Source organism: Meriones unguiculatus, chromosome 6, assembly GCF_030254825.1.
Source record: "Meriones unguiculatus strain TT.TT164.6M chromosome 6, Bangor_MerUng_6.1, whole genome shotgun sequence".
In the NCBI taxonomy this organism is placed as follows: Eukaryota; Metazoa; Chordata; class Mammalia; order Rodentia; family Muridae; genus Meriones; species Meriones unguiculatus.
This window is the reverse complement of record NC_083354.1, coordinates 2754131-2770436: the sequence shown is the minus strand read 5'-3', so window position 1 is coordinate 2770436 and position 16306 is coordinate 2754131. Positions and strand designations below refer to the sequence as shown.

The window sequence follows — 16306 nt, the reverse complement described above, 5'->3', positions numbered from 1 at the left end:
TTCTGCAGTGATAAAGCACAAAAAAATGCTGCCAGTTAAGAAAATAATTTCAGGTATTAGAGGAATTGCTCAGTGGTTAGGAGAGAACGCTGTCCTTCCAGGACTCAGGTTTGGTTCCAGCACTCATGTTAGATGGTTTATAACTACATGTAACTTCAGCTCCAGGGGATCCTGATCTCTTTTCTGAGCTCAGCAGGCCTCTGTGCTTACCAGCACATACACAAAATTTAAAAATCAAGTAAAACCAGCAAAAATGAAAATACAAAGTAATTTAAAAACTAACTTCTTGTTGGCACGATAGCCAGAGGAAAGGTATTACATCAGTGCTGTCCAAAAGAACCCAGTGGTGACAGAGACCCCACAGCCCATACTCGGAGCCACTGGCCTTGTCACTTCATGTATGTAACACATTATCTTAGCAAATGGAAGCCTGAAAACTATTTTGGAAACATATTTAAAATAGTGCTTCTAGGTTCATCCTAGAGGTTGTTCATTCTTCAGTGTTGTGTTCTGATGTTAAAGACATGGTTGCAAGCTGTGGCTGTATTGATAGGTGACTGGATCTTGAGGGTGCTCAACCTCATCAGATGACTAATCCACGTCTTAGTTCATGTTGACTGGACTGTTAATGAAGAGGTGGTTAATTGGAGATGTGCCCTTTTGACTGTTTTGTTGGTGGTGGTTTGGTTTATGTTTTTTCAAGACAGGGTTTCTCTGTGTGGCCCTGGCTGTCCTGGAACTCACTGTAGACCAGAATGGCCTCAAACTCAGAGATCTACCTGCCCCTGCCTCCTGAGTGCTGGGTTAAAGAGTGAGTGAGCACCACTCAATTTGTTTGCTTTTTGAGACAGGACCTCATGTGGCTCAGGCCAGCTTGAACTCAGCTGTGCTGAGGTGACTGGGACATGATGCCTTGAAGAATGTACCTTGCCCTCAAATCTTTCCTGTCTGCTTCCGGACATAGGGTGAGCAGCCTCCTCTGGCACGTGCTCTTGCAGTCAGCATTTTCTCTCAGCGCTGGCCCTGGCAGCCCTCCTTTAAGTTCTCCTGTGAGCTAAGTAAGTATTTTTCCTTTAAACGGATTTGCTTCAAATTTCTCTCCCGGTGATTAAAGTAGACTAACAACAGACTTTTCTAGCTCTGTATGACACTTCAGTGGTGCTGTTGGCTCCTGTCGAAAACTCTGCTGCTGTCCATGTCTATGTGGGTTTCTCATATTTATGGTCCTATGCTGGGCTGTGGTCAGCTGATAAGTATTCCAGAAGCAGCCTTCTTCTCAGTGAGCGGCCATGCTGTCTGGTTGTTAATTTTCAAATACCAATTTAGTTCACCATGCCCTGCAAAAATTCCTATAGACCAAACTATTCTCATTGCACTGGGCCAGCTTGTATTAATAACTAACTCCGTAAGTCATTTTTGTTTTGGTGTGTATATGTGTCTTGCAGTACCAGCTGGGGAGTGCACTCAAGGCCTTGTGTGTGCTAAACTAGCACTCTCGCTGAATTACAACCCCAGCTCCCATTTGAGTAATTTCTAATGACCAGCCTTTGAAGATATGGATCTTTTCTTCTATAATTGACATGAAGCCTCCAATTAATCCTTAGTTCCACATATTTTATGTGGAGATCTAATTCTTTTATTACTTTTCTAAGAATTTCACACTATTTTTTTTCACATTCACCTTCCTCCTCCAACTCCTTCTTGATCCACAACTACCTCCCCAGGCATCCACCTTGTTTTTCCCTTCCCCCTAAACCTATTAGGTTCAATTTGTGTTGCCCAAATACTTGTTCAGGGTTGGTCCGGTGCTACATACCCAAACGCTAAATTCTGGGTTTCCAGCTCTGGATGAATTCTCACACACAGCAGATGATGTTCTGTGAATTTTGCATCCCAATATTCTCTGGTTAAATAAAAGAGGCTGGACAGCCTTCAACCAGGCAGAGAAGTGGGCGGAGCGTCAATTCCTAGGCTTGGAACTGAGGGAGGGATCATGAGGTCAGGAGAATAAGGAAGGGAAGGAGAGGGAGGGGAGAAGTAGAAAGGAAAACAATGGAGAGAGGAAATGACCTGAGGAAGCAGATCCAGCCCAGACAGGCCGAAGATTGCCAAGTAACTTGGGGAGTGTGGCTAGGAGGTAGCCAGACTAGCTTAGAAAATTAGTTTTAAACATACCTGCCCAGTTACTGTGGTTAAATCTTGTTTAAATAAATCAATAGGTCTCTGTCTCAATTATTTGGGAGTTAGCTGGGTCATAGAAAAACCCTCTAGAATCATTAAATACTCAACAACAAGTACTCTTGGGTATGGATCCTGCTCTGGAAAGTAGCTGACCTACCAGGGGTCACACCATTAAAGAAAACTGACTCTCCCTCTCCCAGTAGCCATCAAAGACCAGTAACTCCTCAGTTCCAAGGACCTCCTCCATTCATTCTGGGAGTTTTGTCTAGCTTGAGTCACTTAATTCTTTATACTCTATGTTTATGATAAAATCTATTTTTGTCTTTCTCCTAAATCTTAATCGCATTATTTTTAATTATTACTTTTGAAGCCTTGTGTGACAATTCATGGCAGAACTGGCAATCTATGTCAAGCAGTTTTTTCCCTTCTCGTTAAGGATCACAGCTTTATGCTTTTCTCTGTATAATTTTTCTTTTTGATTGTACACTGAACATTCTTTTTTTTTCAAAAAGAATAGAGAATTTTTTTTCTTCTAAACATGAGTACTTCCTATCATTTCGTATGGAGTTGGGGTGGGAGGCTATGAATTTTAAGTAGGATTTACACTGGGTCAGGGTTGGGCTACAGCTTAACCTAGCCTGGGCACTGCTTAAAAGCAGGGTTTATCTTGCGTGTGACTGGTGTGGCCTTTTTCTGTTTTCCACATATATTAGAATGCACTTACACACTTCCTTATGAACTTCAAACAAAGACTGTGTTTGTAGCAGACTCAATGCTACATATACATCTTAGCTATTTCTGCTTATAGTCCTGGGCCAAAAAAAAAAAAAAAAAAAGAGAGACTAGAGAGAGAGAGAGAAAGAGACAGCATGTTTCTCCCATGGCATGTTTCTCCATGCATGACAGCCAACAGGACACAGGGAGAAGACATACCCCAAACATCGCCTCCCCCCAGTTAATGTTCCATGTTTTCTTGTCCTTTTGATGACTTTGGAAGGCACAAGATAAAGATGTTAGCACTAAAGAAATGAAATGACCTCAGTGATTAAGAGCACTGTCTGCTCTCCCAGAGGTCTTGGATTCAATTCCCAGCACCCACTTGGCAGCACACAACTGTCTGTAACTCCCCTGTTCCAGGGGATCCAACACCCTCATACAGATATACATGCAGGCAAAACACCAATGTACATAAAAATAATAATAAAAAAATTTAAAGATTTAAAAAAAAAATGAAATGGCTCTCTCCTGAGAGCATTAAACATAGGCTAGCAGTATGTTTTATAGTGTAAGCCTTGCAATGAGCACAGAGGACTGTCCTGAAGGTATGGATTGTTTCTGGGTGAAATGAGTTTGTATTATCCTTTCCCCCCCAAAATGGTTATTATCACATGCTGGGTATGATGGCCGCACTGGTAATCCCAGCACTGGGGTGGCTGAAGCAGCAGGCAGGAGGTGCCCAAGTGAAAAGCTGTTGAGCTGTTGGGTTGCTGTTGAGGCAGCTGGAGGAGAAGTTGGAGATATCCTGAAATCAGGTTGGACTTGCCCCAAGGAACCCAATGACCCTAAGCAGCAGAAGTAGCTAAGGAAAACCACAGCCCCTCTACCCACTAACCTTCATTCTCTCCTACCCAGTTTCAGGTGTTAGAAGGGACTTGGATGGAGAAAGGGAGGAAGAGGTATAAGAAATGTAAATAAAATAGTTTTTAAAAGTATGCCAGCAACTGCCTTTGAAAGATTTGGTATCAACCGGACAAAACACTTCCGTAATTTTTATATTAATTATACTTTGAAGTACTATTTTAGATAAAGCTTGGTTTAATATGTTATTAACATGAATTCCACCTTTTCAATGAAGCTACTGGGATACTTAAGAATGCACTCGGGACAGTACTGGCTAGACTGCAGTAAACTAGTGAAAGGAGAGAACAAGAAGACAGGCAAATGTGTCTCAGAAACTACCACCTTTGTTTATGACTCTGTGGGCCTGACAAATGACTGAAAATGTCAGCCTCATGACGTATCCCCCAGGACACCGTGGATCGAATAATGTACTGCATTGCCTGACATGTACGGAATAACCACCTCACGCCTCCTCCCCCTAAGAGCAGGTAAGTGTCCCTCACAATAGCCAACACATGCGCTCACATCACATACATGAGGGCCAGCTGGAATAAGCAATGACTGGAATGAAAACTTCACAATACCGGGGAGTTGTAGACGGGGATCAGAGATGAAAAGCTCTTGCTGATCTTCCAGGGAATTCCAGTTCAGTTCCCAGTGCCCACATCAGGGGGTTCACAACCACCTCTAACTCTAGCTCCAGGGGATTCACCCCTCTTCTGGCCTTTGTGGGCACTGGAAACACCCAAGACAAAATAGCACATGCAGACACACACACACATACATAAAATTAAAAAATAAATCTTCTTTAAAATTTTTTATAACTTTTCATATGATCTCCTAAGACTCATTATTATAAAGTGTATTTATATAAGGTGTAGGAATATCTTAAGAAAAATGAAAATTATTTACAATGTTCATGTTCTCTATGCTTTAATAAATCTTTTGCATAGGTAAATACATTCAGTTATAACTATTTGACAGCACTGAAACAAACAAGAATTGACAGAAATTCTGAATCTTTCCCAAATAACTGAGGAAGCCTTTAACCAGAAGTTGCCATTAGAAAGTCAGTCCTCTTTTAATGCACACTTGAAAGAATCTGTGATAGTCACCTTCAGGGAGGTCACTTTATAGAGTCGCCCATCACAAATACAGTACGTTTTAAAGCATTACTTTAGAATCAGAATGTCTCCAGATATACAGAATGTTCTTGAACCTGAGCTTAGGAAGTTGAGGTTATTTGTATTCATTCCATCATCAACTTGTCTAGTTAATTAATACAACCTGGGAAAGTGATATTTCTTCTCATAGAATGGTTTTGGTAATCAACATGTTTTATTGTCTGATGGAATGGGTAGGAGTCAGAGATGTGGTTACTCACGCTGTGAGCTCTCAGTCCCTGAGCTAACTACAGGGACAATTACATTAGGGCAGGTGACCCCCACGGACCCCAGCTTGTCTGGACACCATGGTCTTCCTTCTGACACCTTCTCGTGGAGGTAGGGTCCTCAGGGAGCCCCTTCTCCGGGACTCTTCTTGCAGCTTTTCTCCCTGGCCAGACTAATAGAAACATCCCAGGTTCTTAGCAGAGCCAGGAGCTGGGGAAGGCGTTTGGTCAGAGATGAGGAAAGAAGCTTTTCAGGAGGGGTTGGGATTCAAAACCAAGGCAATGAGAGCTTTACTCTATGGGATGTAGCAATGACAAAATACTATTATAATCTAAGGCTGCATAAGGTCTGTAAACAGTAGTGAGCTTCCTTAGAGGTGTTAAGAGTTCAGCTGCACACACACACACACACACACACACACACACACACACGCACACACACACAAAAAAAGAAAAACAAACAAACAAACAAAAAACAAAGCTAACAGAGACCTGGAATAATAGTCCTGAGATTTTTCTCTAGGCAAAGAAGTAGTGTTTCTGTTCAGTAAAAGTTCAGTTATGCTAAGTTTGTCTTTCTCTTTACTTTTTAAGAGAGTTTTAATAAAGCGGTCAAGAAAGAAATGTAGGCATTTACTATAATCAAGTTAAGCTATATAATTTATTACTAGTTTGGGTCTTCCATTAGCTTCCTACATATCAGTGATGAGTTTCCCAGCAGCAGGTCCAATTCAAACAGAATTTTAACAGAATTTGTAAAGAGAATAATTCAAAGAGAACACACAAGTAACCAGAGTAAGTGAAACAAAACTGTCCAGTGTGAAGCTTATCCTACTTTGTATTAATAGATTCCCACAAGTTTGATTATTAAACTAAAATCACCTTATTCTAAGCACACTATGAATCATCATAAAAGATTCAACCCTTAAAAATTATGAAAACTTCAAGATCTTATTAATAAAGTTAGAAATTCTAGCTGTTGTGTTACTGATTGACTTTGGTCTGTATTTTCTGGAATTCTTCAGGCCATAAATAACAATCAGGTAGGATCTGGTCATAGTTAGTGCTGTACATCTGAGAGCAGACAAATTCTTCTTTGTTTTGGGGTTCAGGATAAGCACTGGCCATCTTTTCTCTGTATGCATCTGTCACAATCTAAAAATAAGGAAGGGAAGTCATTATTTTCATAATGAAGTCAAATTTTTATCCATTTTAAAAATTAGTTTATAATTTGTACTGGAGTAAAAGCCACATACATAAACAAAGAGACTGGAAAAAGAAAATGCAACTGTAAGTCACAGGTAGCAAGGGAGAAATGGTAACAGCAGGGAAAGTTGCGCAGTAGAGATTTGACTGTGAACGGAGTCACAGTCAAAAAGCCCTGACATGCCTGACTGCTGATCAACCTGGTCTGAGTGCTGAGTCTCCCAGCTGAGCTCTCTGCCATCTTCCGCCCTCACTTTCTCAGGCATGGCAACAGTAACCATGCCTCCTGCTCCACCATCACCACATGGCTTCCTACCTAGTCACGCTTTTAAGTTTTCGTCATCTCCTCTTTGTGACAGAGCAGGACATCCGGACACATCCAGGTCCTCAGACCTGCAGCCCCTTATTGCAGCTTCCTTCCTGAAATTCTGTTTCTGTGTCGGCAACTACATATTCTGGTATGTATCCACAGTGTCTTTATTTCCTCTGCTGCCCCTTGCTTTCCTTCTCTTCTAATCATATGCTGATTCATTTTAATTTAAATTGTAAATAAACTTAAAATGATAACATGCTGTTCAGTACATAAATAATGAAAACTAAAAACTGGTGGGTATAGATTGGGACAAAATAAGAGGATGCTTTCAGTAACAGACATGCAAATGGTTAGTTGAAGTTTTTTGAAGTGTGGATTTTGAAGACTATATCTTCAATCAACAAGATAAACAGTAACATGTGAATCTTAAATGGTGCCATTTATATAAACTTGGAGTAGTGTAAACTCTAAACCAGCAAGTTTGGTCTGCGAGAAGACCTCACAATGTCCGGCTACCTTTTGACTGTTGAAACTGTGTAAGTGCTGCTGACTCCTAGTGGCCAGAGGCTGCAAGTGCCAAGAGCACACTGCACTGCGCAAACACAAACCACCTGTGAGCAGGGACCCTGAGCAACCAGTTTAAACAGAACTGCTGGGGTAAATTTTGTGTTCCCCCACAGACGCGCTTATATGCTGGTGGCCTCACCAGTAGTTAAAACGCCTTCAGAAGTTAAAATAAAGCTTTTTGGGATCACTCTAGTCTATTTCACTTCTGTTCTAAAAAGAAAGGAAACTAGACAATGAAACACTAAGGATGAGCACATACATGGAAGAGATTCTCAAGGACACAGCAGAAGGAGGCCCCAAGCCAAGGACACAGACCTGGGAAGCCTAACTTACTGACATCTTAACCTTGGGTGTGCAGTCTCCACAAAATTCTAAGAAAAACATTCTCTTTAGTTTAAGCCACCTAGAACGCGGTACTTGGTTGTGGCAGCTGTGGCAAACTAATACAACAACCTCATTAAAAGCCCAGCCCACTCAGCTGGGTTACAGAAAACTTCTCTGCACTTAGGCTCCTGGCTAGGTCCTCTTGTTGCTCACCTGTGCCCAGAGCTGCTTTTGCACTCTTTGTCCTCCCTGGTGTGTTAGGCAGCTAAGACAGAAGCAGGCTTGAAGGTTACTGAAGATGGACCCCACCTTCCTGACTAAGCCTTACCTCCCATGTCCCTGGTAAGGAAGAGGGAAACGCACCCTCCTCAGAATTTTAAATACCACCTGCAGTAGTTTGATGAAAATGGCCTTCACAGGCCGCTCAGGACTGTTTGGGAAGGGTTAAGACGTATGGTACTGTTGGAGGTGATGTGTCGCTGAGGCAGGCTGTGAGCCTTCAGAAGACACTCCATTCCCAGCACCCCTCCGAATCCTGCTTGTGAATCAACATGAGCTCAAATGTCCCTGTCACCGTGGACTCGAACCCTCTGAAACCATAAGCCCATTTAAACACATTCTTTTATAAGGTGCCTTGCTGTTTAGTCACAGCAAAAGAAAAGTGACTAATTCACCACAGTTGATGCTCTAACAACCCTCTTTATCTACATATTCTGGTATGTATCCACAGTGTCTAGCCAGTTACTGAAAACATCTTTTTGATCAAGGCTGCAGACAAGACCAAGAGCTCTTATGCTGGCTAGTTTTAGGTCAAGCTGATACCAGCTAGAGCCATCTGAGAGGAGACACCCTCAATTGAGAAAATGCCTCCATAAGATCCAGCTGTAGGGAAGCCTGGAGGGCATTTTCTTAAGTAGTGATTGGTGGGGAAGGGCCCAGGCCATTGTAGGTGGTGTCATCCCTGGGCTGGTGGTCCTGGGTTCTGTAACAGACTAAGCAAGCCGTGAGGAGCACCAGTAAGCATCACCCCTCCATGACCTCTGCACCAGTTCCTGCTTCGATTTAGTTCCTGCCTTAGCCTCCCTCAAAGACTGTGATTTGGGATATGTAAACCAAATAAACTTTTGCGTCCTCAATTTGTTTTTGGTCATGGTGTTTCACCACAGCAATAGTGACCCTGTCGGGAGCCGTGACTCCAGCGGCCTGCTTTGATATTTAAATCTCGGAGGAGAGATGGTTTTTAGCAGGGCTTTACCAATGGCAGAGGAGAACTTGCAAGTCCATCTCCTTTTGTTTGTGACAACAGGTGGGATAGCTTGTGAGGGTTACACCTCTTCCTCAGGCTCCTTGTACAAATTAACCTATTGTTCTGAGATGTTTTACTGGCTAAAGTAACTCCTCAAATAAAAAAAGTGGTCAGAAGGCTGGAGGCAGAGGAGGAGGCAGAGACTGGAGACTGGCTGCTGGCACTGCTTGCTGCAGCAGTCTGCCTTTTGCTATGGCTGTCGAGTCTGGACCTTTAAAAAGTTTCCTGTGTGCTGTGTGTTTATTTTATTAATTTTAATCCTCACACCCAACTCAAGAACCATTCGACTCTACTCGGCTGGCCCTGGCATGACCCTAACTAAGATGCCTCTTGTTTCTATGTGAATATGTATCTATAGCTATAAACCCCATTTTATAAGCTCAAGAAAACAGCCTCAGGCTAGCTAGATGGCTCAGCAGTTAAGAGAAAGCACAGCTCTTCCAGAGGCTCTGAGTTCAGTTCCTAGAACCAGTGTCAGGCGGCTCATGACCACTGGTAAATTCAGATCTGATGCCCATGGGCACAAGCACTGAAGTAAACACATACAGTTCCCAATTTAAAAAGTAACAATAAAAATAACTCTTAAAAGAACAAAGAACAGCATGAAGCCAGAGCGTGAGCAGAAACACGACCCACCTGAAGAAGCCCAGGGCAGGGCAGAAGATGTGAGGCCAAAACTCCCTTAGCGAGCCAGCACTTACTGAGCATCCCTCCCTCCCTCAGCTACTAGGATCCTAGCTCAGCTGCCCCTCTCTAAGTTTTGACTGAGAAAGTGAAACCATTCCTTTCCCTTTTTCTTGTCTCCTTTTAAATTTGTCCTGACACTCGGGGCAAGTGATTCTCAATCTGTGGGTCCCAACCACTGGAAAACACGTATTTCCAATGGTCTTAAGAACTGAGACACTGCATCTCTAGAACATTACAATTATGAAGTAGCAACATAAATAATGTTATGGTTGGGGTCACCACGACATGAGGGACTGTATTAAAGGGTCGCAGCATTAGGAAGGTTGAGACCCACTGTTCTGGGCTCTCTTTCTCTCTCTTTCTCTCTCTCTGAGTTCCCTTCAATACACACACCATTCAACTCTTCACCAATGCTGAGTGCTACGCTTTCTGGACCCCTAGCTCAGAAGGCACGGTTTCCTTTCTCTTGCTTTCCAGCGGCCATTGAGAGCCTCAGCTTGCCCACCCAACCGTCTTCTCCTCAAGCCCCAAGGAATTTCCTGGAGTTCCCTTTTGATTCAGAGATTGAATTCTTTTCTCCACAGGACTAAGAACTTCCCCACAGGGCCCAAAGTCCCCCTTTCACTATGGCTACCACCCTGTCTCTTAAGATGCTCTATGTCATAGAAAGGGATGTGGCAGAAGTTCCAGGCACAAATGTCACTCTAGTTAGTCTATGGGAGCTACAGAAATAACTATATAAACAACCACAATAAGGTGAATTGGAAGAAGCCTGACTAAAAGAACTAAAATGTAAGTTGTAGGAAAAAAAACGGACAGGGAAATCTACAACTCGTGCCCATGTGTCCACCCTCCCTGAGCATAAAAGGCAGTCCTCAGCACCCCATTGCCATGCCTTGTCTCTGAGTCGTAGAAAATGAATGTATATGCCAAGCAAGCACGTAAAGATTAAAGACACACACTTAGCAAGAGAAGGAAGAGTAATGAGGCTGCGTCACTTTACCTTTACTGCAATTTTCAATGAAACATCCCGAATGGTACTGAGAGGGGGATAGAGCCGGCCTTCTTCTAGGTGTTTATCTGACACTTGCTGAGATATGACCTTAAAAGAAGAAAAGGAATAAAAATGTTTATCAGCACATGATGCAGTGTGACAACTGTACAGACAGCTAAGGAAGGGATGGCCACATATGAGAAGTGCTACATGAGACTGCCTGTAGCACTTCTAATACCATGGCCCTTTATAACACAGAAGCTGGGCTAAGGCATGGCTGGGATCACACCGAGAGTGAAATAGAGAAGAGAATCCGGGTTTCCTTTTTGTTCAGTTCCTTCACACTGAACCATAAAGTATTGGGTATTTCCTGGACAAACAGATGAAAATAAAAGCAGGATGAAGAAGTCACAGACACGGACCCTGTAAATAGAGGAGGGCAGTTCGCCAAGACAGACCTGCTGCTACTCCACTCAAAATTCAGGAGAAGTACGGGGTGGGGTGGGGTGAGCTGGGGAGTGGGGCTAAGAAAGCTTGCATAGTCACACTTGAAGGAGGACTTAGGTCTTACCCAGACTCTTGGTTATCTGCTTACCTAACCAAGCTCCCTGTTAACTCTCCCTAATCCAGTCCCTAGCTCTGAACAGAGTTAACCAATTATGTTGCTGCACAAGGTAGGTCTAGGTCAGCTCATAGCTGGGCCTGGCACAGAAATGCTGCAGCAGACAGGAAACAGAAAACCCTACTGGCTACATTTTGAGCAACCAAATAGTCTCAGTCTGTCTGTCTGACAGGATCAAAGCCAGAGCTTCGTGCACAATGCTCTACCTCTGAGCTGCATCCCCAGCTCTGTCAGTATCTTACAGTCTTTAATTGTACTTACTTATTTTTCATTACATATCCAGAGTACTATTATAAACTCAGAGGGAAAAGCAAGGAATAAGAGACAAATGTCGGTGGGTCTTAAGCTCTAGGCATGTGACTCAGATCAGGAAGCCCCTGCCATCCTAGAGACTGAGTTGCCACTCTTTCTGAGACAGGGTCTCACTATGTAGCTCTGGCTAGCCTGCAGCTGGGTAGGTAGATCAAGCTGATGATGACCTCACAGAGATCCAAGTACCTCTGCCTCCTGCAGTTATCTCAAAGATACATTTGGTTCCATCAGCATACCAATAAGACTGTGCGTGGGTCCTCCAGGTTACTGAGGTAACAGCACAGAACAAAAGGAGAAAGCCAGGAAGCAGCCCAGGCTACAGGAGAAAGAGTGCTCATCAAGCCACAGTGACAGAAGGCTCATAGCGGGGTGGGCTTGACTGTGGGATGAGAAGAAACTCAGGGGTCACACACACACACACACACACACACACACACACACACGCACAGCACATGCTCCTGACAGCATGGATGACCCCATATGTGAAGCCCACATGCCCTGTACCTGGGGGGCGGGGAGCTTCTGCAGAGAAAAGAGAATGGCACACTGTCAGTGCCAAACTCTGGCACTGGCGGTGGCCAAGAACTTCTGACCAGGGACATCTAGGGAGAGCCAACGTGGTGAGAAGCATTTGAGAGACCAAAAGATTAAAATCCATCAGTTATTAATAAGTTTAAGGCCTGAACTAAGGCTAGCTGGGTGGAGAAGTCCAGCAATGCCCTGAGGGGAAGAACCGCCTTACTGCATTCTTTCCCCACTCACTAAAGAAAGAGTTGCTAGGAAACTGGCCCATCCCCCTAGGGAGGGACAACAGATCATTAATGGTCTGGAGACCTTCCTATAGCCAATCAATTCAAAATGTAGCATTTGTCCAATAGATGCTTGCCAGGCAGGAATCACCCCTGCCTTGGGCATGCTGGGAGGGACCAGAATCTTTCAATCACCCAACTAACCTGAGCATGGTGCTCTCGGCTCTCACTGCTTCGGTGAGCTGCAGCTTGTAATTTGTAATAAAAAGATCCTCATGTGGTTTGCAACAGACACGGCTCCTGGTGGTGGTCTTTTGGGGTATTGCGATTCGGGCACAACACATTAATCAACAGCACAACTAGTACTGGATTAGTGCAACTTTATTATGTAAAAATGATAACTTGCTGTGGTGGTTTGAGTAAGAATGACTCCCGCACACTCAAACATTTGCATGTTTGGTCCCCAGTTGAAGAACTGTTTGGAAGGAGTAAAAAGTATAGACCTCTTAGAAGAGGGTGTCACTGGGCTTTGAGGTTCCAAAGGCCCATGCCAGGCCCAGTGTCTCTTTGTGTCTCTGTCTCTCTGTGTGTGTCTGGGTGTCTGTCTGTCTGTCTCTCTCCCTTTCTGTCTCTCTCTCTGCTTGCCAGCCTGAGGATCAGGATGTAGTTCTTAGCTACTTTTTCAGCATCATGCCTACCTGAGTACTGCCATGCTCCCTGCCATGATGTAATGGACTAACCCTCTGAAACTGTTAGCAAGCTCCAAATTTTATGCTTTCTTTTATTAGAGTTACCTTGGTCATGGTGTCTCTTCACAGCAATAGAACACTGACGAAGACGAATAGAACACTGACGAAGATTTAGAGAATATTAATCCTGGTTATATAAGAAACTCATTTAACTAATTAATGTCTTGCTTTTGTTACATGGTAGTAAACACAAGCTTTCCTTTGCCCCTGAGAAGGTGACCAGGGTTCCAAACTTTAAACATAGAGACATTAAATGTCCTACTACCCAAGTGCTCATGCCAGTTCCCACAGAACAGAGGAGGGAGAGAAATCAGCCACTCACACTGACAAGCACTCCTTCCCAGAGCTCAGGTAGGGACAGTTCAAGGGTTATGTGGTTCTTCTTCATTTTTGGACTTAAGGACTAGTGAGGAATGTCAGATGAGACAAGAATCAAGCTGGGAGCTGGAGAAATGGCTCAGAGGTTAAGAGCACTGGCTGCTCTTCCAAAGGTTTGGAGTTCAATTCCCAGTTAACCATATGTTGACTCACAACCATCTGTGGTGAAATCTGGTGCCCTCTTCTGGCGAGCAGGAATATGTGCAAGGCAGAACACTGTATACATAATAAATAAATCTTAAAAAAAAAATAATCAAGCTGGGTGTGCTGGTGCACACCTTTATCCCCTGCACTCAGGAGCCAGAGGTAGACAGGCGCTGTGAGTCTGAAGCTAGCCTGGTCTGCACAGTGAGTTCCAGGCCAGCCAGAGCTCCACACTGAGACCCTGCCTCAAACAACAACCACCTTGGGGCTCAGAGATGCTCAGAGATTATGAGCACTGGCTGCTCCTTCAGAAGGCCAGGCTCCAGACCTACTATCCACATGGCAGCTCACAGTCTTGACTCCAGTTCCAGGGTGTCTGATGCCCTCTTCTGTTCCCTGAGCAGAAGCACATACAGTGTGCAGTTACAGACAGGCAAGGAACACACTCAACACGGGGCGGGACGGCACTAAAGCCGAGGACCTGAGTACTCTTCGGAATAGGAGAAACAGCAGAGTTGCTCACTCAGCCCAGTGACGAATACCTGACACACCATGAGAACAGCAGAACTGTCAGGCTGTTTTGCACAGTGATGCAAGTCTGTGTTGTGCTTACTCTACATGTACGTCCAAAAATAACGTCTTGGACAGACAGAACTTGCCCTGTTGTACCATGGTGGAATTTTCAAATACTTTAAGAGAGCAAAAGGCTCCTGCCCATATATCAAGTCACAAGCATGCTAGTGCAAACATGACTCTGACGTTCATCTGGTACTGCACAGGCTGGGGTACCGACTTGCTCTGTAAGCCATTTATTACCAGTCCAAATGACTGTTACCAGCACCAGAAAAGTTAACTACCTCTTCACAATTAAGAAGGTTCAGGAACAGAGGCTGGGAAGATGATTTCAGTAGTAAAACGCCACTGCTCTGTCACCAGTCAGAGCTCAGATCCCAGCACCTGCGTAAAAGCGCACTGCAGTGGCACAGGCCTGTATGAAGCACTAGGAGGCAGAGACAGGAGGACCATCCCACCCACACTCCCATTCCTGGCCCCCTGGCCAGACAGTCAAGCCAACTGGTGAGCCCTGGACTCCTGAGAGAGCCTGTTTCCAAAGACACCCAATGTTAACCTCTGGCCTTCAAGTCACACCTGTGCATACACATGCACTCACCTTTGCACAGGCAAACACACATATACTATTCATACATAAAACAAAGAATGAATTTTGTGGGATCCAGCAGTAACCTTTCAGGTTTGGTCCATTCAGTAAGATTTTCAGTTTCATGTGTGACCAAAACTAGTATTTAATTTTTTATTTTATTCTTTAAATATAGGTGTTTTGCCTGCAAGACTGTCTGTGTACCACGTATGTCCATGTCTGGTATCTTTTGAGTACAGAAGATGTCAAATGCCCTGGAACTAGAGTTCTAGATGGTTGTGAGGCACCATGTGGGTGCTGGGACTTGAACTCAGGTGCTCTGGAAGAGCAGCCAGTGCTCTTATCTTTCCAGTACCCTTAAACCAGCTTTTTTTTTCCTATACTACTAAAAGTGATTAAATCTAAGGTTGTCAAACAAAGCAAGTCACCCTGATCTCTGAACTGTTACTTCATTTAGCTGGTTAGCAGAACCAGACAAGCCAGACGGCCTTCCCTGGGCCTCTGGCAGTGAGTGTCTACAGCACTGGGTTTGCTCTTCCCACTCTGCACTGGCTGGTTCTGTTGAACTCAACAGCAAGCACTGCTTCCTCTCTGTGTCAGCGTCTTGCTAAAGTTGTTAATGACATTCTGAAGAAGGGGTTTAAAGAGAGTGTCCTTTTTAGCTACAGAGGCAGCAGCATCTTTTTTAAATTCGAAGCTCTCAAAAGCAAAAACCAGACAGGAAGAAAACTCGATGCTTAAATAAGAACAGCCTTGGGGCTGGGAAGCTGGCTCAGTAGGTTAAAGTTCTGATATGATCATGGGGACCTGGGGTGGATCTCAGCACCTCAGGTTGTGAGCAAGGCTGTGCAGTATACACTTAGAAGTTCAGTGCTGGGAGGCAGAGACAGGTAGAACCCTGGGTCTTGCTGATCTCAGCCAAATCAGCAAAACCCAAGCTCAGCAAGAGACATGCCTTAAGGAACTAGATAGAAAGCAAGCAAGCAAACAACAAACCACCCTAAGTCGAACACAAACACACACACACATAGTGTTAATTAAAATGAGAGATTCAAAGAAAAAGAAAACAAGCAGAAGAGTACTGTATGAAATGTGAGAGGACTGTGAAGGCCAAAGACGCAGCTGAGAGAAAACCAGCACTGAAGAGAGCTCAGCTGTGCACAGCACTGTTTTTCTATTGTTTGGGTTCTGTACTTCACTACATAGTACAGGCTGACCTGAGCACTCTATGTAGCCAAGACTGGCCTTAACCTTGAAATCCTACATCTAGACCTACCCCACAAATGCTAGGATTGCAGGTATTCATGAGCCAGCACACCTAATTACTTTTATTTTTCTTAAGAAAAAAAAATACTTGGAAAAGGGAGGAAGTCCAGGTGTCACCATGTAATGTGGGTGGCCTAAAACTGCTATAAAAACTATATTCTTCTTGAACTCACTGAGATCCTCTTGGCCCTGCCTCCTGAATGCTGGGATTAAAGAATGGGCCTCTGGTAGTGGTCATTACTATCAGTGAAATGAGAAAGAAGCAGCAATTTGCTTGACATTGTCACTAGAGGGTGCTAGAGTTAAAGGGAGGAAACAAGGAATAAAAAAGATCATTCT

At 44.0% G+C, this 16306-nt stretch overlaps 1 protein-coding gene across 1 annotated transcript in view; it reads right to left on the bottom strand.

Annotated features, from left to right (window-relative positions):
- Window positions 1–4717: 4717 nt before the first annotated feature.
- Me1 (malic enzyme 1) overlaps window positions 4718–16306 on the bottom strand; it is a 117428-nt gene continuing 105839 nt past the window's right edge. The window contains exons 13-14 of the mRNA XM_021639668.2: window positions 10598–10696; window positions 4718–6346 (exon numbers count right to left, since the gene is read on the bottom strand). Coding sequence (XP_021495343.1) covers window positions 6176–6346; window positions 10598–10696 — 270 coding nt within the window. The 3' untranslated portion in view covers window positions 4718–6175. The remainder of the gene's footprint in view (window positions 6347–10597; window positions 10697–16306) is intronic.